Source organism: Lonchura striata, chromosome 12 (assembly GCF_050655825.1).
Source record: "Lonchura striata isolate lonStrDom1 chromosome 12, ASM5065582v1, whole genome shotgun sequence".
In the NCBI taxonomy this organism is placed as follows: Eukaryota; Metazoa; Chordata; class Aves; order Passeriformes; family Estrildidae; genus Lonchura; species Lonchura striata.
The window spans coordinates 3584730-3608351 of record NC_140714.1 but is presented as its reverse complement, the minus strand read 5'-3'; the positions used below and the strand labels follow the sequence as shown (position 1 = coordinate 3608351).

At 43.2% G+C, this 23622-nt stretch overlaps 1 protein-coding gene across 1 annotated transcript; it reads left to right on the top strand.

The window, feature by feature from the left end:
• Positions 1–268: 268 nt before the first annotated feature.
• On the top strand, positions 269–21160 carry GXYLT2 (glucoside xylosyltransferase 2). Its single transcript, XM_085590293.1, has 7 exons — positions 269–492; positions 6329–6518; positions 6741–6872; positions 12512–12763; positions 14462–14585; positions 17179–17351; positions 17952–21160. Exons 1-7 carry the CDS (start codon positions 317–319, stop codon positions 18132–18134), a joined length of 1230 nt encoding a protein of 409 aa, XP_085446419.1. The 5' UTR covers positions 269–316; the 3' UTR covers positions 18135–21160.
• The last annotated feature ends 2462 nt before the right edge of the window (positions 21161–23622 follow it).

Here is a 23622-nt window from a genome sequence, read left to right as displayed (position 1 = left end):
CCGGGGCCGGGCGGCGCTCGGGACAGCGCGGCGGGCGCTGCCGGGGCCGGGCGGCGCTCGGGGCGGCGCGGTGAGCGCTCCCGGGGCCGGGCTGCTGCTCCGGGGCGGCGCGGTGAGCTCTCCCGGGGCCGGGCGGCGCTCGGGGCGGCGCGGTGGGCGCGGCCCGGGCCGCCCCGCCCCGCGCCGCTCGGGCCGGGCCGTGCGGCCACGTCCCCGCTCGGGCCGGGCCGGGCGATGCGGCCGGCGGGACGCGCGGCGCTGCTGGCCCGGCCGTGCGGCGGGGCGCGCCCGGCCATGCGGCCGTGCTGAGCCGGCCATGCGGCGGCCCTGCAAGGTGGCGGCGGCCCTGCTGTGCCTGGCCGTGCTGCTGCTGCTCTATCTGCTGGCGGGCAGCGCGGCCCCGCCGCCCGCGCCCTCCGCGCCCGCCCGCCGCCCGCCGCGCCTCGGCCGCAGCCCCCCGAGGAGGAGCCCCGCGGGCAGCGCCAGCGCCAGGTAACGGGAGCGGCTCCGTGCCCCGGCCCTGCCCTCGGGAATCGCCCGGCCGCCGTGCCCGTGACCCGCCCGCCCCGCGGGTGCCCTCGGCGGTGTCACTTTGCTGCCGGAGCGTCGGGCACTTCCCTCTCAAGATGTTCTTGCCCCGCTAGCGGTCGGCGGTGAGAGACGCTTGTGCGAACTGCTGAGGTTCGCAAGTACGAACTTTTCCCTGCGCGTTTCCCCCGGCAGAGGTGGCACGGAAGGATTTGCCTGTGCCCCTCCTGAAATAGCGGCTTTGCCCCAGCGCTGGCCTTGTTTCCGAGGCTGGCTGGGCAGAGTGGTGCTCGCTGGCTGCTGCTGTCACCTCGGAGCTGCGCTTTGCGGGTTTGCCAGGGAAAAGGGAATCGCCCTGTGCTGCCGCTGGGTTCCGAACTGCGGAGGCACTGGCAGATTTTAAGCTTTCGAAATTTTTGTTTTGAAAGTTTTTTAGATGTAAATTAATTCGGCAGAACTTTAAAGGTGTTTTTAATCGTGGTGTGGTGTGTTTCCTGTCCCAGCACCTTGCAGGCAGGGTATTTTTTAAAAAACTAATTAATTGAGAAAGGGCAGTTTTCAGTGGGTGGAGGACTTGTTTTCCCCTTTGCATTCCAATTATGTTATGGCCAGCGTGACCTCATATATCTAATTAACTTGGTATGTCTTTGTGTCTCTGATTCATGATTTCACAGAGATGTTCTGAATGAAAGACTATTCCTGTTTCTTGAGCTCCTACTCCTTAACTTATTAAAGCAGTTGGTTTCTCCCCAGCATTGTTACCCCGCTGAATGCAGGAGATGTTTTCTGGGGCTGAGAGTGGGCCACGGACAGAATTTAAATGCCGCTATTAAAGCAGGATTATTTCCACTAGCAACTGTACCTCCTGAAGTCATTTTTCTTTAAGGCATATCTCTGTGATTATCATGGAAATCAAGAAGAACACTGAAGGAGGGATCCGGGAAAGTGTGGAACTGCCAGAGAGTGTAAACAACCATTCCACTTCAAAGCACTTTTCAGTGGCATCTTCATGTTTCACAATTTGACATTATCTAACTTTTTGATTATTTGTTGACTTTGCAAGTCCTTTTTAAAAGGTCTGCAACACAACAGCAAAAAGGAGGAATTTAGTATTCAAAGTGTGCATTTTCTTCAGAATTTTGTTTGTGAGGTTTTCCCTTGTCATCCTGCATTATTGGCCCCAGCAGGAGTTTATATAAGTGAAAAGCACAATGCTTTAGGTCCTGTTCAGCCATTTGCTGAAAGATTCTGTGTTATATTAGTTACTACTAAAATTTATTCAGGTGAGGTTATCCATAAAAAAAAAGAATTTTTGTGGGGAGGATGTGACATAAGTGGTTCAAGTGGAGGTGATGCTTGCCTTGTTGGAAAGGCATCAGGTGTTGGGATCTGCTAGGCTTAAAAAGCCTGATCCAAGTTTAACTGAAAGCACTGTTGGGGGGTTTGAATTTGGATTGTAAGAAACAGGCCATGATTATCATTTTAGTTCCTCCTTATGAGCAAAGGAACATAATTTTTTAATTTGATGCAAGCGATCCCACCTTATCTGATTCATTCAGGATAATAACAAATCTGATTAGGATTGTAAAATCTTGTGAGGTGATCACAGTGTACATGAGACTGCAGAACTGAAGTTCTGTCTGTGTGAATGTGAAACATTTAAATTCAGTTTTGTTAAGTAGGTGTGGGAAGATGAATTGTATTTTGTCTGATTTTTGTCTGATGAATTGTATTTTGTATTTTTGTATTATTGCTTTTTGTTGTCCCATAATATCAGAAGACATCATGTTTTAAGGAGTGCAGAATTCTTTTAACAAAAGAAGCTATAGATAAAGTTTAATGTAGGCATATGTCATTAGCTGGCTGGTGCTTCACAAATGTTAGCAATACCATTCATGTGTCCTGCTTTGGTCATTAGATAATTTTGACAAATCTAGGTAAAGTTCTGGTTAGCTTTGAAATTTGGATTTTCGTGGTAGTTTTATTGCTCATTCCTGTTGGAAGTAGCAAGTTCTATGCCTTTGGTGAGACTTTTTTATATGAAGAATTTTAAATACATGCCAAACCCATGTGTGCAAAGTATCAAAAAGGTGGACTGTTTTACATTTGAAGGGCAGATGTGACCATGCTCTCTCTTAAACCAGCATGGCAAGGCAGGGGAAGTGAACCTTCACCAGCACATTTAGTTCCCTGAAAGTAACTTTTTTTAATGCAAAACATCCCTTGCATGGCAAAAAGATACTTATTCTTTCTGTGTGCCCAGCGTGTGTGCACATACATGCAAGTTTGGCTTGAGTTTGATAATAACTTGCTGAAACCCCAAGTATTTCATACTTGTTTCATGAAAACCCCACTTCATAAAAGGAGAGAGAAACATCCATTCTGTTTTTGAGTGGCTTTTTCCCCTTTCTCTGAGTGGTAGGAGAAGGTTGAAACTTCAACCACTTTTGGATTGACAGCAGCTCCTGTTGGTTTTGTGCAACTGCTGCAAAGTCTGAAAGGTTGACTTAAAAACATTTGTATTTCAAGAAGAAGAACATTTGTATTTCAAAGTGTCCAAGAAAATGTGTTTCACATCATGGAGCTGTTGTTGGGACGTTGACTCAGGGAAGGAGCCTGCTCAGTGAATCACCAGTTTTGATACAACGCCTAAATCTACCCTTGTTTGTGCTGCAAAAGTAAATGAGATCATAATGGGAAGAATGTTTCAAAAATCAACAACTATATTGCATCTTGGAAGTGTCTGCATGCGTTATCTTTCAGGAATAAATTTTAAGGCTTGAATAGATTAGTAGGCTCTGTAATGAGGTGGGAATGCATTATTTTGAATGGATTTGGATTGATTTAGACAGGTTTTGCGTTAATTATGTTTGAGACACTGGCTGTGACTAATAAGAAAATTACATGTAATCTAAACTTTAAGACCTAGGAATGCACACTGTTGTGCTTAAGCACTCAAGCTGCTCCTGCTGTGTCAATGCCTTTCTGAAGAAATTATATTCAGTAAATAAAATACGAGTGAGCAACTGGATGGGAGTTGCTCTGTATTGCTGGAAGGTCTTTGCTGTAAACATTTTATTGTGCTCCAGTCTTCAGCCACTCTGTGGGGATGTTTTCTGGAGTGCTTAATCTTAGTTTGTGTATTTGTTCTTGTCAAACGTATTAAACTTCAGGGCCCAGGTCTCTGCATTGCTTTCAGTGTGCTTAAACATTTATTTTAGGTTGTAGAATCCAGCTACAGAGTGTTCATAACAGACAAGTTGAACAATAAAGAAATTAATGTAAATGTTAGGAAGAATTGGCTAATGATAATAATTGCATTACTCTGTGGATCTTTGGGCTTTTTAATGTCTTGGGAGTGTTTTGAGGTGGGAAATTCTTAGTGCTGTAACAGCTGTTCCCATTCTACAGTAGGACAACTTGGCTGTGTCCTGCACATCTTCGAGGGATGTTCTTCCATCCAGCTGTTGTTCCTCCCTGTCCTTTCCATTCTCCTTTCCCTGTAAGGGGTGTGTGCATGAACAGGGCAGGGCAGGGGAGCTGGGATGTTCTTTGCTTTGATCTTGTTTGCCCTCCAGGCAGTTTGACTTTGCCTCTTCTACACCTGCCCCTTCTCAGGCTTCTGGATAACTGATAGTTTTTAAAACCTAAGTTAAAATTGCAGTAAAATGCATCCTACTGTGCCACTGTTGTATCTCCCATTGCAGCTCACCTTTGTTTTCACCGTCCTCTAAGTTTCTTTATGTACTTACAAAAATGTTGTGTCCCAGAATTCTTCTGTATCTCGTTGTACTTCTCTCACTAATTATTGCCCTCAGTGTTCCAGACTATGACTGATGTAGTTCAAATAGCTCCTTTTTCTGGGATGATTATTCCAATTCAGGGCACTCCAGGCTCTTGAACCCCTGAAATGTTGGTAATGCTTCACCTCCAGGGCTCAGCTTTCTCCTCCCCAGTGTCTATGTTGGATGTCTGTTGTTTCCCTACTCCCATGGGCTATCCAGGCATTCTGCTTTCACCAAGGATTGCTTCTGCTCAGTTTGTCCTTTGGAAGTGTTGTCTACACATGGTGGATTTTTCACTGCAAAACAGCTGCATAATGCAGAGCTCACTGTGGCTAGAACTGCCCAGGAAAGCCGAGTGCTTTGGTGTGGGGTTTTGCAATACTGCAATATAAGTGCAGGGTTTAGTCCCTTTCCCAGTGAATTCCATTGCCAGAAACTACATCAAAGCAGCTCCCAGCCTGTGCATAGCTTGATTTAGAGACTCAATTAAGGGGAAACATTACACAGATGGAGAGAAGGGGGAAAAGGTGATCTGTGTGAGCAGCTAATTACTCACTTCAATAATTCAGCGATTTTTACACTAATAGGTTGCAGAGTAAATACCACTTCACATAGACGTAATATTCCATTATTTATACACTGATGAAATTGGGGGTTAATTAAGATTATAGCAGAAGATTTTAAACCCTCAGTGAAACGTGTTGCTTTGTACAGTCAGTGAAGTGCCAGTGCCTGGTGCTCCTTTACACAGAGGTGGGTTACTCTGAAGGGTAGAATGCTGCTGTTACACAGAGCAGCACTTCAGTGTCTGGAAAAAATAATAACAGCTTAAAACTATAATTTTTCTCCTTATTTAGAACTACTGTTTGTAGCATTAACTCCAGTGATTAATTGTGTGTGTAATTGTGTGTTCAGAGCAGGGCTGGGATTGATGTCCTCTGCTCAGAGATATGTTCAGGGCAGGCAGTGATCTATGATTTGCCTTTTGAACTCTCCAGGAATGATTACTGTGCCTGGGGTTGAGTTGCTTGGTCAGCTCCATCCTGTGTGATGGAGCCTAAGTGCCATCTGTGTTGGAATGTGGATAAAACATGGTGCAAAGCATTCCTTGAGGATTCAATTTTTACCTCCACATTAAACACAGAACCTAAAGACTGCTTTCAAAAGGTCTTCAACTCCCCAGGAGAAACTGATTTTTCTGGCTAGCAGGAAGCTTCATTGTGCTTCTTACTGTGTTCCCTGTATCTGGATGAAATGTATTTAAAGCCCACACAGGTGGGTGCTAAGTGAAAATCCCACAGTTTGGCCTTTGGAATATAGTCTGATTCATCTGGGATATGTGACTATATTTGTTTTCAAAAAGCTGTATTTTAGCAAAACATCATGGATTCCATGGGGTGAAATGGAGAACAGTCCTTGGAAACTCTGCCAGTACCTTCAGGCCAGGATTAAGGCATGCATCTTTAATAGCAAAATTAATTAACTGTTAGAACAATTTACATATGGATGCAGTGGTTTTTGTTCATTTTTTTTTAAAGTATAGCTGTCTTCTTCTTCCAGTCTAGCCATTATGGGCTTTAAAATGAAGTTGCTGGATGCAGTTGTGTGATCTGCATTGTGTTAGAAAGTTGGCTGGGTAGCTGTAACTCTGTCTGGCTTTGTGACCTCTGGGCTGGGGAAAGAGCTGTCATTTGCACAGAGCAAGGTGGTGTCTGTTTTGAGGTGCTGTGAAATTGGCTTTATCTGTGTCTGTAGTGCAGTGATGTTTGCAAACCCAGAAAGATAGGAATAACAAAAAATAGCCTTTCTCTTTATGTTATAATTATAATACTATTGATCTGTACCAGGGTCAGGAATTACCATGCTATTTGCTTCTTCTGTAAATATCTACCCAGAAAAACCCCTCCTGATCCCTTGCAAAATGATGAAGAAAAACCAACCCTGATGTCTGTTAATGAGGGATTCTCTTCATGTCTACCTCAGTAATTTTTATGTGCCTATCCCTAAATTTTCAGGAAGCCTGGAGAGCAGAAACATCCACAGGACTCCTCATCCTTGCAGTGCATGCATCTGGCAGTGGTGGCATGTGGGGACCGGCTGGAGGAGACCCTGGTCATGCTGAAATCAGCAGTTCTCTTCAGCAACAGGAGGCTCTGCTTCCACATCTTTGCTGAGGATTCCCTTAAGCCTGAATTTGAGACAAAGGTGGGTTTCTTTGTCAATTGGTAAATAAATAACTAATTCTAGTTATAAATAAATAAATAATAGTTATAAGTTTTAAATCTCTGATAAAACTTGCATTAATATCAACAAATAGCAGCCGAGCGCGTTGCTTACTGTACACACTTATAAATTCCTTATGCATGCATTTTTTTACAAAAGCTCTATAACGTGTAGTGTCTGATTTCCTCCCACCATGTCTTTCAGTTAAAGGAGTGGCCTTCCTCATATACTAAGAAGTTTGAGTCCAACATTTACCCAATAACCTTCTCAGTAGGAAATGCTCAGGAATGGAAAAAGTTATTCAAACCATGTGCTGCCCAGCGCCTGTTTCTTCCGGTAAGGCACCTGGATTTCTGAGTAGGTTGTTTCAGGAAAAGGAAAGCTTTACTGGTGTAATATTGAAACCATTTTAAGGCTGAAACATCTGCTTAAAGATAATTTTAGTCTGTGCTTTAAGACACTGTAAAAAAAAACCAATAATAACCCACAGAAATTCAGCCTGGCTTTTTCCTGGCTAACAAAGGATGTGTGTTTCTGATTTGTCTCTGGTTCCATGAGCCTCTCGGGCTCTCCAGACTCTCCAGACTCCAGAGAGAATGTGAGAGCTTTCTCAGGGCAGATCTTTCAGGGTAGATGCTGCATGCCTTTTGTAAATAACATTCTTTACAACATGCCTGCTTTACCCACCATCGTCCTTTCCATATGTTAGCCCTTAAACTGATGCTCTCAGCATTCCCTTTTCTTTGAGTTTTACTTCTTTTTTCCAAGACTTCTCAGAATTGCCCTTAAGGTAATAATTCCAGTGTGTTTAAAGTTGGATTTAATGCAAGAGCTTGGTCTATCCTGGACTCTTCAAGTTCACTGAAAAGTTATATTATACTCAGTGTCGTAAACTTGGAGAGAAGGGAAGTGTTGATACCAATTTTGCATATCAGAAGTTGAAGGAACGTTTGCATAAAGCAATTTCTGTGGAACTGAGAACATCTATCAAAAATATCTCGTGGGTTGCTGTTGATTGGGGTGACTCCAGTGAAGTGACAAGCTGTTCTCATGATCCAGATTTCTTCATCGCTGTCTTAGGAGAAGTGGAGGGGGGACAAAGAAATCTTTCCCCTCTCAGATGGAAGCAATCAGAGACAGCTGCATGTCCAGATATGTAGCCTGTGAATACATATGTGAGAAAATATGTGCTGTCAGCAGTTCTGCTGATCTGCCTTTTAGGGGTGGACTATCAACAGCACAAAGACCAGATGGGCTGGAAGTAACTCCAACTGCAGCAGGGGTCCTCTCTCCCCTGAGTAAATATTTGTATCACCTGGAAGATAATCCCTAAGCTGAGCTTGTTCCATACAGAGTGTCAGGATGTCCTGGGTAAACAGAAATCTCTGTTCTTCTGGGATACTTTCTGTCATTTTGGGAGACTAATCATAGGAATTATTTAACTTTTATTTCCCTTCACTGTTCTGATGACAGAAAGGGGGTATGCATTCATGCTGACTCCTTCAGGCTGGTCAGTGCTTTTGCCGATTCCTTTTTGTCACTCACACGTTGCTGAAGTTCTCCAGTAACTTCTTTCAAGGAATATTAGACTGTTGTTTGTTGTGTTAGCAGAATGAGGGGGCAGCTGTAGATGTTTGTTTCTCTAGGGGCAGTTGCAAAATGCTGTGTGTGGTCAGGCTGAGGTTTATGGCTTTGTGTAGGAGGGGCTATCCAAGAGGAGTTGCAGCTGACAGAGTTGATGTGGGTATAACAAACAAGCTGTTATCATAGCTGAGTGGCAAATGTCCTTGAGGACCCTCAAGGTTTGGTGCTCGAGTTCACAGGCTGGCACAACGTAGGCTGTTTCTGGGTAATTCCAGCCATTATTTTGTTTTTTTTTGGTGCTTGATAACTGGGTTCTGATATCCCACTTGAACTGTCAGCACACAGTGGGAGCAGAGGGTTCCAAGTGTTCACACTGTTTAGAGAACTAATTCGACTTTTATTTTTAATAAATACCATCAGAATATCAGCTTGGTTTTTTTTCATCCCTCTCTGTACTGAGCACTTTTCCCTGCAGCAGCATGAAATGTGCCTGGATTTAGGGAGGACCCCAGGAGAGCAGTAGTTATCAGCTGCTTAGCTCTCAGTTGTGCAAGTTGTCTTGCTCCTGATAGTGCTAAGCCCCAGTGGAATGCGAGTCTTTGATTCACAAGTGCCTTTCCTGCCAAAGAAATCTCCTCTACAGCACCAGCAGGCGTGTGAAAGTGGACAGGAGGGTCTGAGGAATGTGTTCAGGGAAAATTGGGTAAGAACCTTTCAGTGGTTTTACCCAGTATGAAAGTAGAGCTGTGGGATGTGACCCTGCAATTCACAGTACTGAACTGTTCTGTCCTGGGCAACAAGTTGAAGTGCACATTCCCAACTTGCTGACTCTACCTTGAATGCCAAAATATAAAGGAAGACTCTACAGCATCCTGCATTTTTCAGAGGCATTCTGAGACCTCTGATTTGCTACTTAGATGCAGGGAACATAGATGGAGCCCTCTGTGTGATCTCACAAGTCAATCTCCTGCTGCACTCTGCTGCAACAAAACCATCCAGGGCATTTGTAGAGGGAAGATGTAGATCTTTTTGTAAGCACAGAGTGAAACTTTAACATTAAACTAGGAGGGCAGTGCTCTCAGCAGGCACTGGGAACTGGTTTGTGAGTGTTAAGACAGCAGGTGAGGAACATCCTCTCCTCCCAGGGATGTTGGTCCCTCAGGGCTGGCTGCAGCTGTCTCTGTGCTGCTCTTCTGGAGCTACCAAAACAATCAGCTAAAGTATCCTGGAATGCCTAAGGGATTTTTGGATGATTTTTGGATGAACATTTAGAGCCCTTCTCAAAACACTTAATCTACTTAAGAGCTTTTAAGATAGATTAGCAATATCCCTGTGTTACAGCTTTCCTCTTGAGGGATGCTCAAGTATCCAGCCCAGGGGGAATAGATGCCAGGGCCTTAGCTAGACAAAAGTCTCTGCTGTAACTTGAGTTAATCTCTTACTACAAAGAGGTTTAGAAACTCAACTTTGTGGCACTGTTACTCTAGCATTAAGCTTAGCGATTTGTCCCTAATTTTGGATAAATCTGTGCTAAGCTGCCACATGAGCGCTCACAAACCCTTAGGTAGCCCAGCTTCACAGTACACCAGTGTGTGTTTACTCAGGAGTGTGTTATTCTTTGCCAACCTTGCTAACACAGGGAGAATCTATGGAGACAGAAGTTGTGAAATCAAATTACAGATAATTGAGTATTTAAGTGAAGTGCCAGGCTAAATATAGCCTGAACATGCAGAACTTTTTGACAGATTTACTAAGAATACTCTATATTGCTGCAAAAAAAAAAAAAAAAATCACATTTTTAAACTGTAAGTGCCTGCAGAGCAAGGGGAAGACAAGCAGAGCAAGCCATGTTTCTGGCCATTTCTTTCCAAAATCCTAGGCTGTCAGGTGTTTCTGCATGGTTTGTGTGAGCTCAGACCTCCAGACACAGCCTGGCAAAGCTCCTGCTCTAGGTCACTGTGTGTCACTGCTAACCTGCACTGCAAGTTCCTGCTCTGTGAGGAGCTCCTACAGCTGCAGTTGGTGAAATTAAATCCCCCCCTTCCCAAGGCACAGCCAGGAGAGATGTGAGCAATTCAAACTGACATCTGCAGCTTTTAAAGGAGTCTTAACACCCAACATGTGAAAGTGGGAAGGGCTTAAAGGAGGTAGCACAGTTCTTTTTTTAGCCACTCAGGTGTCATTGCAGGACAACACCTTGGACAAAGGAGAGAAGGAAGAATCTTTTAACCAGCAGAAAGGAGAGCATGTGACTCCTGAGAGGTGAAATACAAGGTGCTGGTAGGCACTGCACAAAGAACTGAAATACCTGCTTGAAACTAGGAAAATTATAATAGTCCGTAGACTTCCACAGATTTAAATTTATTTGTGTATTGAAAGCTGCTGAAAGAATATTTTTCTTCTGGAAGAAGGAGTGGCCAGGCTTGGGAGGGATGAGGAAGGTCTGTAGGTACCTATTAAACTTCCCCCTCAACTAGAGTAAGTTTTTCCTGCTGAAAATGCTTCAATTTGCCTTTTTACCAGGGCCCCCTTAGACAAACCTTACATGGTCTACAGTGTGCTACAGGCAAAGTCTGCTCTGCTTGCATTCCAGTGTTACCTCCTGTCTCAGACTAAATTTGGGGGTCATTTTACTTTTTTTAGTTTATTTTGATTTGATGTGACTTCACATAGCGGGTCCCTGTGAATCAGGGATCCTAGGTAATAATAATATTATAGTAATAATACTATAGGCAAAATAATTAATACACAATACCCAGGATATCCTTAAACTGAAAACCTTTCTTCCTTTCAGACTGTCTTTCTTCTATTGATTTATTCTTACAGTAGCTGTCTTTTTTATTGGTTTGGTTTTTAATACTGGGCTTGAGGATGCTTAACATCTGCAAATATTTACTCTGAGCTCTTAGTGTATTACTGAACAATTTTTGTCACTTACTGATACCTCCACGTGCTGGCTTCTGGGGTTTTTGTGGGGAAATGCTGTATTGCTATAATCTTCCATCCAACAGGGAGATCTGGACTGTGTTGAATGTGTTTACTTAGAGTTTGTTGTAAGCCTAACTTCTGTTTAAAATGCAGAGACAGTTCCTTCTCCTGCTTGCCCTGTTCTGTAGGAAGAACATGTATTTATCCTGTCAGAAATACAGGTCAGGGATTTGTTAAACTTGACTAAATGTCAGTCTGAATCCCAATGTGTTGAGTCAGGTGAAAAATCTCATTTAAGTCTTTACTCACGGATTTGGCATCTTAGTGGATTCCTGTTGAGCATGCTTAGAGGTGGTATTTTTCACCCATCAATCCTAATGTTGTTCACTCTTATTTCACAGGTAATCCTCAGTCACAATGCATTAGAATTTATGGAAGACTCAATTTCTTTGGTGGAATTTCTTTTAACCTGTATAAATAGGAGAGTTTGTCATTAATGTCATTGCAGTTGGATGAGAGAGGGATTGTTGTGTTCCACATGGTGAAAATCCAAAACCTTTTGGGTTTGCTTTTCAAAGAAAGATAGAGGAGTAAATAGGGGTTTTGGCTAGACCAAAGTAAGAAAACTTCAGTACTTCAAGAACTTCTGGACAGTTTCAGCAAATAGTGAAGAAGAGCAACAAAAATGCAGTTGGAACTGGTGGTCAGCTGTAGGTAATGATCTCTATTACTTTACAAAGACTTGAAGCAGCAGGTAATTTGTCCCACCGTGGATATTAATGAAGGAGTTTGTAAGGATTTGGGCAGCCACAAGGGGGAACATGGTCAGCAGGAACTGCTGAAATATCCTGGCTCTAATCTGCATTTTACACCCTTCTGACCTGACCAACTTTACTGTGGTTATTCCTCATACAGAATCTGGTAACAGAGCTCTGAACACAACCTGGTATGTTTTAATGTGACATTTCTGTTTAAAAACCAAATTTTGTTCTTCAGGGGGATGTACATATGTTGGTGATCTTAATTAATGTGAAACAGTTGTATATATTAATTATATATGAAGGTAAGTCTAAATATTCTGGTCTCCTGGCTTACCCTTTCTGCCAGTGGACATCTTGAAATTAGCTCTGTAAATATATTTTATTTACATGTAATTTCTGAACAGGTGCTAAGTAGTCCTTGCAGGTATTTTTGGGAACTCAGTGAATTGCTGCTTCATAAGAAGGGTGATCCAACCTCAGTGCTCTGGTAGCTGCTTTATTATGCAGTTCAAAAAAAAAAACAAAACCCACAGCAAACAACAAGCCAGTAATCTGGTAATGGTTGTTCCTCTGTGTAATTACACATACCTGATAAATCAATAACCTCTTCCAAATGATCAGTTTAAAGTAAAAGTCCCTTTTGCCAATAATCTTTGTGTTTATCGTCTCTCTGACTTGTTTCTCATGCTGCTGCGCAAACAGGTGATTTTAAAGGACGTGGATTCCCTGCTTTACGTGGACACTGATGTGCTGTTCCTGAGGCCCATCGATGACATCTGGCACCTCCTGAGAGAGTTCAACTCCACCCAGCTGGCTGCCATGGCCCCCGAGCACGAGATCCCCAAGATTGGCTGGTACAGCCGCTTCGCCCGGCACCCCTATTACGGCACCACCGGCCTCAACTCCGGGGTGATGCTGATGAATTTGACACGGATCCGCAGCGCTCGCTTCAAGGTGAGAGCAAATGCAGCTGGTGCAGGAACTCGGGATTGGTGTGGTTTTCACAGCTTGGAAAGCTCAGAAGTTCTTCTACTCTTCATGCAGTACGATTGTGGGAAACCCAGCCTTGCTCTGGGGTCCCATGTGGTGGTGAAATTTCTCCTCCAACCCGTGATTCCAAAGAAAAACTGCGCAGGCTCTTGCTGTTCAGTCTCAAGGCAGTTTATTGTTAGTTATCTAAAAGATTGTCTTCTCAGGCTGTGGCTGCTTGGTCAGCAGAGCAGGCAGAGGCACACACACACCCTGACATCCTCTCTGTCTGCTGTCTTCTTCTTCTCTCCCCTCGCCTAGGGCTGCTGCTATCTTTTATATGATATATTACGTATTACATGTTTACAGTTTTTCCCCAATACCTACTACCTATATTACAAAGTGCTTTTCTACTCTAAACCAATCTGTGAGTGCCAACATCACCAAGAACATGGAAGCAAGGAAGAAGAAGGAGGAAGAACAGGATCAGCCCACTTTCCTCCATCTTAGAACTTCTGACCTCCATGTACAAAGTAAAAACCCCCCTGTACAAGTGTTAAAACCCCCCTGTACAATACTAAAAAAATTTCCCCTCTGTTTTGTAACTACTTTTACTATACTATCTAACCCTTTGTGACTGCTTGTTCCACCTCCAAAGTTGGTAACTCATTACATGGCTCAAACTCAAAATCCCAGCTGTTTCCAGCTGCCTGCCAGGATCTAAAATGCTTCTGACCAAGGCCTGGAACCTCTAAAAATGTCTGAGAGACATTTTGAGTTCCAACATACGATTGCATGAAGTTCGTAATACAAAGAATCAGAGAAATACGGAATATGTATAACTGGATACTAAAAGCTGTTGTGAATGTGATTATTAAAATAAATGAAGCTTCCTCAGGGTTGGAACAGTGAGAACTTGCAGCTGAAGGAGTCTGGTAGCAGTGTTAAAAATGGCTTCCTCAACTTACATTTCCCTAAAAAGATACATGAAAGAGCAAACTCGGGGATCTTCGGTGCAGTTGCTGTATTGTTTTTAAAATTGGAAAATTTGATGTGAACACCCTGAGAAATTGGTGATTTTTGCACCTTTTGTGAGTAGACTTTTGCATCCTGCTGCAGATAAATGACTCTGTGAGCTGGTGTAAGTGAGAAGGGAATGTTTTCACAACCGATCCGTGTTGTTGTGCACATATTCTGTAGTCACTAAAACTTTGCATACCCCAAGGGGATCCTCAGGCACTGCCAGGGGTTTCCTACATTATTACAGGAACAGCTGGAGGAAAAAAACCCCAAACATTGCTCTTACTACCATAATTCCCAGGGGGGATGATCTTTAGTCTGTAATTGGCCTTGCTTTTCTACCTTGATTTTCACCTTGTCCCTGCATTTTCCACTTTTTCACTTTTTTCCCCTCCTGTTACTTGGAATAGGAAGATTGTGAATAGCAGGAGCTGACATCAGAGCTGGGCCCAGGAGACCTTGTTTTCCTGTTTAGATAAACACAGTGAGCTCTGCTGTTACAGCCCTGTCCAGGTCCCACATTTCCTGGCAGTTTTTCAGTTTTCACCTGGGTATCCAACATGGCTTAGCAGAACTTATAGATTTGTGTGTGCCCACTCTGGGTCAGATACCACAGCACTGATCATTATATTAATCCCTTGTTTCTGTTTTCCTGCCCTGCAGAACAGCTTAATACCAGGTGGCTTGACGTGGGAGGAAATGTTATATCCATTGTACCAAAAGTACAAAAATTACATCACATGGGGAGACCAGGATTTGCTAAATATAATTTTTTACTTTAACCCAGGTAAGGAGTGATTCTTGGAGTCTTCATTATCTGCGTTGGGAAAATATCTTGAACTTGATATTTTTAACTGCTATTTGTTATTTATAATATGCATAAATACTCTGGTATGGAGTTATTGTGTAACTGCATCCTCAAAGGGTTTACAGCCTGTGAAAATATTTCTGATATTGCTGCAGGTAATGAGGCTTGGACTTGGTTCCATTGAATATATAAATCTGTTTTCTGGAGATTTGAGAAAATAGTGAGGTGTAAAAGAAATGATGAAGTGAAGAGACAAAGTTTATGTCATGGGTGTCACTGGACCAGGGTGTAGCTGCAAAAATGTTTTTGTTTCAGATATTTATCTGCATGTAAAAGTGTGAAAATTTCTGCAAAGCTCAGCCCCATTTTTCTGAAGTTTAGCTGACTTGTGATACTTTTGCAAATCAGTAACAAAGCTAATATAGACAGAAAGTGGACACAGCCATTGGAATATCTAAAGCAGCTTCCAGCCTCTGAGCTGAGTGACCCGGTCTCAGCAGGTACCAGATGATGTCACGGGTGTCCTGCTGGTGAGAAATGCAGGGATTTAAACACTGGAGAATAGCACACACTTCCCAGAGAAGCTGAAGACCTAATTTCATGCTTCTACATGGATGCTGAGTATCCATCCCTACTGCTTCTCTTGGTTTCCTATGTGACCTTGTCATCTTAACTTATCCTAAGAATAAACCAAGTTTGAAATTCTCTTTATTTATTCTGCCCTCTTTTCTTTTTTTCTGAGGAGTCACAGGGTAGGTAATTGGATATACCCAAATCCAGGCAAACTGCTGGAGCAAGGAGAAGCAAAGCAAAAAGCAAACATCTGTTTACTGCAGACAGATGTCAAACATCAGCATCCACGGTACACCATAGATTACCCCAGTCTAGGGAAAAATAGAGTGGAAATTAATTTCCCAAAAGAAACAAATGTTATGAGAGTATGGTCTCCTGGAGAAAGAAAAATATGGAGCCAGATTAGTTGTGAAGTCAGACACAAGCTGTTCACTGAAGTGTGCAGGAAAAAAACAAAGGCTGCAAAAATACTTCAATATTGTGATGAGTGTTCTCTATCAAAGCTACATGAGGAGACTCTTCTGCACAAAAGTCTGCCTTTTCCTCAGAACTGCTAAAGAATGTTTTATGAATTGCATAAAATCAGACAGCTCAATAAAAGAAAATGAAAGAACTGTGTACCATTAGCACAGAAAACTGGATTTTCTGGGGTCTTAAGCTCTGGGTTGTTGAGACTGGCTGGGGAGGGAATTGGCCAAGACTGCTGCAGGTGCCTTTTTATAGGTGTGAGTTAAAACCACAGAGAACTCTGTTCCCTGGGCCTGAGGAGCTGCTCCCTTTGCCCATCTCCAAAGACTGCTCTCCCTTTCTGGAGAACTCTGCTGGAGAGGCCTTAAGGGAAGAAAAGTTGAGAAAGTTTTTCCTCTGCTTTTCAAGAATTGCACGAGACCAGCTGCAGGCTCCCCAGGAAGCTGGGAAAGGCTAAGGGAAGAATTCAATCTTCAGTGCTTCTGCCATGCCCTGCTGGCACCAGCCATGATTCATTGTTCCCCAGGGCCAAGGCAGAAAGGTTACAGGGACTGGAGTGATTTATGACAAGCAGATTGCAAGCGCTGTGTGCATGGGGTTTAAAAAAAATCACCAGGAGAAATGGAGTTATGAGCCCTTTTGAGAAATTAGGCTCATCTAAATAACCTAGACCTGTGAAATTAATGGCTGGTGATTCTTTGTAGGGCTGTGGATAAAATACACCACCCCTTATGCTCTGCTGTGTGACAAATTGTCATGGCCTCTGTGACAGCTTCAGCAGCAAAGACTGGATATACTTTGCAAGTTTTCCCTTGCTGGCTTCAGGAGGAGTTTGGGTTTTTCATAACTCCAGTGCTGTGTTTGCTTCCCCAGTCGCTCCTGTCACTCCAGAAAGTCCTTCTATGTTAGAGGGACTGGACAGTGCCATCTGCTGTGTGCTCTCTGCTTTTTATTCTTCCACTTCAGCTTTCCGAAGGGCTCCCCTGGGTTGTGTTGGGTCCCAGATTTTGTGTTGTCCTGTGTTATGCTATGACACGAAATAACTCACACACGGATGGCAAAAGAGGGAAGAAAATAACTAAAAGAGAGATTTTTATTTTTTGACTCTGCAATATATAGAATTCCAAAAGTGACAGTGGATTGGAGGATGGAATTGCCACCTCTCCAACCACACTGGTCAAACCACACTGGTCCATCAATTCTCTCCTCCCGCAAAGAAGAATGCAAACCAATCATTATTTACATAAACATGCGTGAAAACCCTAGTAAAATATGTAAACATCAGAAAGCATAAAAAACTTTTAGAAAAACTTTAAAACTTTCAAAAAACCCAAAACAACAGTCGTGTCTGTTCAGGACCAGCAGCTGGGGAGTGCAGTCACTCATGAGGGAAGGAGATGTCTCTGTTGGGGATACTTGCAAAAGATGTGACTAAACATTCCCCAGTCATGGGTCCCAGGCTGGTTTAATTTGTTGTAACTCTTGCCTGACGTGTCTCTTCTCCTTCCCTGTGCCCTGCTGGCGTGGGCAGAGTGTCTGTACGTGTTCCCCTGCCAGTGGAACTACCGGCCCGACCACTGCATGTACGGCAGCAACTGCAGGGGGGCGGAGGACGAGGGGGTCTCCATCCTGCACGGCAACAGAGGCGTCTACCACGACGACAAGCAGCCCACCTTCAAGGCCCTCTACGAGGTGATCCGGGATGTAAGTGCTGCCTCCACACAGCCCCTGCTTGTGCCTGGGGTGGGTTCACTAAGATTGCTCTGCCAGCCATCAGGCTGGGCAGTTGTGTTTGGGTAAAACCCGCCAGACACAAATGAACGTGGTTGCTTTGGCTTTGAGGTGGTTTAAACATTTCTCCTTTGTGTTGTAGTAATCAAAAAGGCTGATAAATGGCTTTTCTGGAATACTGAAGGTAGAAAAAAGATGCTGGAGTGGAGTTTCTCATGCTAGGGCTGCAACTGTGTCCATAAATTCCCAGAGAAAGCTTATCCTCCCTGAGCACCTCAAGCCTCCAGGCACACAGAGGGCAGAAGCTTGTCCGTAGGCACAGGTTGGGATGCTGTGTGTGTACAGCTCTGCTTGCCAAAACTCCTGTTTCCTTACAATATCCTTACATTAATAAAATTCCTGTCAATGCACACTGTCAGGCAGGCAGGGTGTGAAGTGGTGGGGTTGGTGACACTCAGCAGGTGAGGGACAAGATATTCCCTACCAATGGAAGGTTTTTTCTTACAGAAACTTATGAAATGCCCTTTCGCAACTAGTGAGAACTAAAAATTCTTTTTTGTTTCTTTTCCCTAGTTTCCATTTGAAGACAATCTCTTCCAGTCCTTGTACTACCCTCTGCAGTCGAGGTTTCTGGATACAGTGCACACTTTATGTGGGAGAATTCCACAAGTATTTTTGAAGCAAATTGAGAAAACAATGAAGAAGGTGTATGAAAATCGTGTCATTGTGTACTTGGGGGCCAACCACAGATACTAACTGTAGCTCTCTTACACAGAAGTTATAAGTCTTGTACTCCATTTCATGAAGGATATAAATGAAGAATATGAACTCTTTTACTGAAACTTGGAATTAAAATATTTCTTTTTCCAATTTTCTAATAACCCTTCAAATTACAAAAAGCAGGAAATCCTAGAAGCCTACTGAGTTTGTTGCTGAGAATAGCAGCAGAATCCTTTCCTTGTGGAGTACAGTTGTGGCTTGCCTCTCCAGTCCCTTACAGTTCAAGAATGTATTCTCTGGCTTGGTAATGTGAATTGCATTAGGCACAGTCCAAGACTATTGTCAGTGGAGAGTACAAACCCAGGTACTGTTGATCCATCCTCCTCTTGAAGTGCTATTCCCTGCACAGTAAGAGCAGTATTCCACTGCCAGACAGTTTTCCATCCTTGCCTTGGGAGATGGCCAGTGCTGCCCCTGACTCCCCTCTCCTGCATGGAAATGTATTTCTGCCTGGCACTTCCCTTTCTGGGATCACAGAACCACAGAATTCTAGAATGGTTTGGGTTAGAAGGGACCATCATGGATGTCTTGTTCCACACCCTGCTGTGGACAGGGACACCTTCCTCTAGGCCAGGTTACTCCAGCCCTGTCCAAGCTGGCCTTGAACTCTTCCAGGGATGGGAAGTTGAGACCTTTATGCTGGGTTCAAAATGAATAGCCTCAGAGTGGAAGAGGATACTAAATGGCTTTGATGTTTATTTAAAATACTTAATTTAGCTTAAATTTCCAAGGTATGATCATCATCTTGTGATATGCACAAAGAGCTTATTTAAATTGCAGTAGCTGAAAGATGCTTGGGACCATTCCCTGGGGAACTGGAAGTGAGGACACTCCTACAGAGCAGCTATCCAAGAGCAGAGTCACTCCTAAAGAGCAGTGATCCAAGAGCAGACTCCCAGAGGGCATTTTCTAGGTGTAAGCCCTATGGGTGTGTGTAGGAGTGCTCAAGGAAGCAGCAGAGAACATGATGTTACTTTGCAAGTCTGTTGAGCAGAAGACATCAGCTATTACTCGGATCTGCTCATTTTCGTATCTAACAGGCAAAGTAGGAGCAGGGTGAGATAATGGAGCCTTCCCTTAATGAAAGGAAAACTGGCACAGACAGGACACCCTGTACATGTATCATACATTTATTTGTTAGAGAGAAATGCTTGGGGACTGTGGATGAGGGAAAGGATATGTTCCCATAGTTAAAACAGGATTTCTGAGCCATTGCAGTTTTGGGCATTCTCCCCTATTGAGTCAGGACTAATGCAGGGATAAGAAAACACCAGGAGTCTCCCTTTTATCTCACACATTTCGCTTTCCTTGTGTGGCAGTTCCTGAGAGGAGGGGAAACACGACATTGGTGCCATCCCAGGCTGCCAGACAAGAGCCTGTGCACGGGATGGAGTTCCAGCAGGCTTTTCCCAAGCCCTGGAGTGTGAGAGTGTCTGTGACACAGCCTGGCAGAGAGCAGAGGAGCAGTGGGACAGGCTTGGAGTAAGGGACAGCAGAACTGCAGGACCTCACAGTCTAACAGAAACTTTGTTTGCACCTCTGCTGCAAATCATAATCACAGTTTGGTTAAACAACATATTCTGACTCCAGCCCTTATCTCACAGTGTTTGCCACCTGAGTGTAAATTGAGTGAAGGACAGAGGCAGCTTGACTGTTGTGATTGAAAGCCTGGGACCCAGAAAATCACTTAAACTTGAACAGAGATGCCTTCCCAACTTGCCTTAGGATTTTCTATTTCAGCTGAAATAGAAAAATGTGTAAAAATTGCCAACTGAAACTTCACCTGTACATTTCTACCTTCTGAGAGAAGTTTGAAATGTAACCCAAGTGAGTGTTGAAGATTTCAGAACCAGAAGGCAGAGAAAAGGTAAAGCTGCTGATTTAAAAAGTTTAAAATAATGCATGAAGGTAAACCTTTAGGCCTGCAATTCTGAGAGCTTGTATAAAGTATTAGCTTGCTTTTGGTCTTTATTTTCAAATGACAGGGTAATGCTGACACAGGTCTAACGAAGCTGGTGGAGCTGCATGCTGGGCAGGCCAAATTCCTGATTTCTGTGGTGTCTCCAAGGTACAAACAGCTGCAGAGCAAAGTCTTGCTGCCCAGACAGCTGCAGCCCCAGTGCTGAGGCTCTGGAGTTTCAGAGGCTGTGGTTGTGTAAGCTGTGATTCAGCAGAACCCTGCAACTACGGGCACATTCAAATGAAGGAGTGGAATTCATTATAAAACAAAGGCATTGCATATGAACTGATAAGAGATTAAAGCAATGCTTTTCATGTTCACAGGAGGTGCTACATTTTGTTTAGGAAGAACTGAGTTGTGTTTTCAACAGCTATTAAATATATGAAGTACTTGCTTTAACATGAAGACTCTTGTTAATGTAATATCAGCTGGCAGGAAGAATGGGGGAGGAGCCCCCCTGCTGGGCTTTTTCTGAGGGAAAAAAAAACCAATAATTTGAGCTCTCCAAAGTGTTTAAAAACAATTACATAACTTTGTTTTTTGTTGTCGTTCAAATTATTAATTTATATTTCACTACAGCTTCCAAAACCATGTTATATTTTATTTTTAACAGTAGTTGATTGTAATATTCATCTTACTTAGAAACCAATCTTAATTCATTTTGTACTTCATACTTGTGGCTAATTCCTTGTTAATTAGCTTTCATTTATCTTAATAATGGGATGTGTAAATACTTACAAAGACTTTATGTCCTCATTTCCCCTTCCTCTCCTGTGTTTTAGTTATTTCCAATGGTATAATGGATAGAGCTCACCAGCATTTTGCTTACAGGGGAAACTGGAAACTGCTCAGTGTGTGTGTGTGTGCGCACAGCACAAGCATGTCTGTAAAAAATGTCCCTTTTCTCTGTCACTGAATTGCTTGTGGACTTTTCTTTGACAAGTGCACTGATTGTTACAGCTCCCAAGGAGGCTGAGCAGTGCATTTCTGAGTTGAGGATGATCCCTTGGCTTACAGTACAAATAAATGAAATTTTAAGCAAGCTCTATAATTTGCTAGTTTTCTTTTAAATGCAAGATTTTGTGCTGGTCTGGTTGGGGTAGAGTTTTGTAGGTGTGATGTTTTAGTGTGTGTATACTGGGTTTGACAGCAGGGAACACAGATAAATGTTGCTCTTTTACAGTTTTACTGTAGTGAGAGAGTCTGATATTGGATATAAAGAGACAAATGCATTTAACTTTCCCCAAAGTGCTCGTGTGTCATGCTGCAGCTCCAGCTGTGTTACAGCGAGCATAGATCAGATCAGCATACTTCTCTCAGAGGAAACTGGAGTTTTATCTTTTACTCTTTACTGTTTCTCCATAATGTTTCACTCCTTGGAGGTAATTTAGTATCATTTCCCTTCCCTTCTTGTATGCATTTTTTTGACGTTCTTGTATGGTCACTGCTGTGCTGCCCTTGCTTGTGACACCCCTGTGTGACAGAAGCTCCTGGGCTGTCTGTTCCCAAATCCTGCTGCTGACACTGGTCCCAGCTGGGTGCTGTGTTGGGCTCAGCTCTCTGAAATCAAGAATGGATGGGCAGAGGTGGGCCAGCTGTAAAACACCAGCCTTGTGTGGGTTCTGGGAAGGCTCTGGGTGTGTGGGGAGTGTTACACACTCACAGTCACACTGCTCAGATCCAGGCTTTTTCACTTGGCAAAGTTGGCTCCAGCCAGTATTGCTGTGGGGAGAAGAGAGATTTCCCAAGCTGGGAATAAAGTACAACTAACTGAAAGAAATAAATCTTGACACTTTCTCAACTGTCAGAGAATCCTTTTCTCCTCTCCATCAGGTACAATAAAATGTGATGGTGGTAAATAAAGAGTGAGCACCCTCCAGAGGTGAGATGGGATGGGGCAGTCACCAGGATAGTCCCTTCAGGGAAACATTCCCCACTGCTCTTGGGACAAGTGCTGGGATCAGCCTGCACCTCCCGCTGGCACGAGATAAGGAATTGTTATCTGAGCTTCAAAAGAAAGAGTGATGTTTGGAAGTTTTGCTTTCATTCTGGATCAGAATAAAAACCAAACTGTCAACACTTCCTTTGAAATGAAAATGGAGACAAAACACCAAATTGAGAATCAGCATGGAAGAAGAACAAAGCACTTTGTTAATGTTTTGTTTTGAGGTGAAATATTTTGGTTTGACTTTCACATTTCTGTAAACGTACCTTAATTGTTGCTGTTACTTTGTGAAAACTGCACTATAGCCCAAAAGTGTAGTAATTTCAGTATTAATTTGTATTAATTCTTTCAGTATTAATTGGTAATTAATACTGAAATAATGGCACAGAAATGACATGGCTCTTTATTTTAAAGACCTGTTCTTGTAGAAGCATCTCTTCCGAATCCCCCTGAAAATGTTAATTCCCTCTTGTGAGGGTTAGAACTGTGCACAACAGGTTCACACCTTCTTGGGGTTCACACCTTCAGGGAAAGATCTCCTTCCCATTCTGCTCAGCACTTCCAAAGGGCACCGTGGTTCCTCACACCTGAGGCTCCAGGTGCGAAAACAAGGCTGGTTTTAGTCTGACTGATCCCAAAGTTTGTGGCGTGATGTCAGGAATCTCCTGTCCCAGGGATATCCTGGGAGGAGGGGGTGAAATACAGCTTGGAAAGAAAACTTGGCCAGCCAGTTTGCCACAGGCTCTTGGATTAATAGGAGACAATCCCTGGGGTCCTGCTGGGACCAGTGGCTGAGCCAGGTAAAGCCTGGAATGTTTGTCACATCTGACTATTCCTTGGGTATTTGTGTCTCCTCTGGGTAATCTTTCAAAGAAACAACTCCCACAAATACCATTTTTCTCTTTTCAGCCTCTTTTTTTAAAGCACTCTGTGTGAGCTGTTCTCATCTTTTGATACTCCCAAGTCTTCTGATTTTTTAAAAGCACAATAAAGATGTTTAGTCATTGTCTCAGAGGAGAAACATAATTTGTCTCGAGGTGGCTGTGATATACTTTAAAGAAAAAAACCCAAAACTTTCCTTCTCTGGATGTTTCAGAGATCCATGATTTTTAGTGTCAAGTTATTGTACCATACTCATGTTCTGCAGCTATAAATTTAAACAAACCAAACAAAACCTCTATGCTCCCTTTGATGTGTATTGATGTACAATATTTTCTGAAGACCTAAGTGGGTCTTGAAATATAATATTGTTGTCATTTTCTTATTGTTCTCAGTGGATTCTGCTGCATCTCCCTTGCTTGAATGCTGAATTGAATTGCTACAGATTGTTTCAAAGCACAGCAATCAATTTTGGTTCAAACTGGGTGGAAATACCTTACAAATTGCTGTCACACTTCAGTGAAGGGAAACTGCTTTAAGTCAAGTCGGGTCAGGGATCTCTAGATACCTAATCTAAGCTTCATTACTCAGAGCAGAAGTAGCTGCTGGTCTTACACCACAAATAATTTTAATTATTGATTCATGCCCAAGGGTTGAACAGCCTATAACTCTCAAAAAGT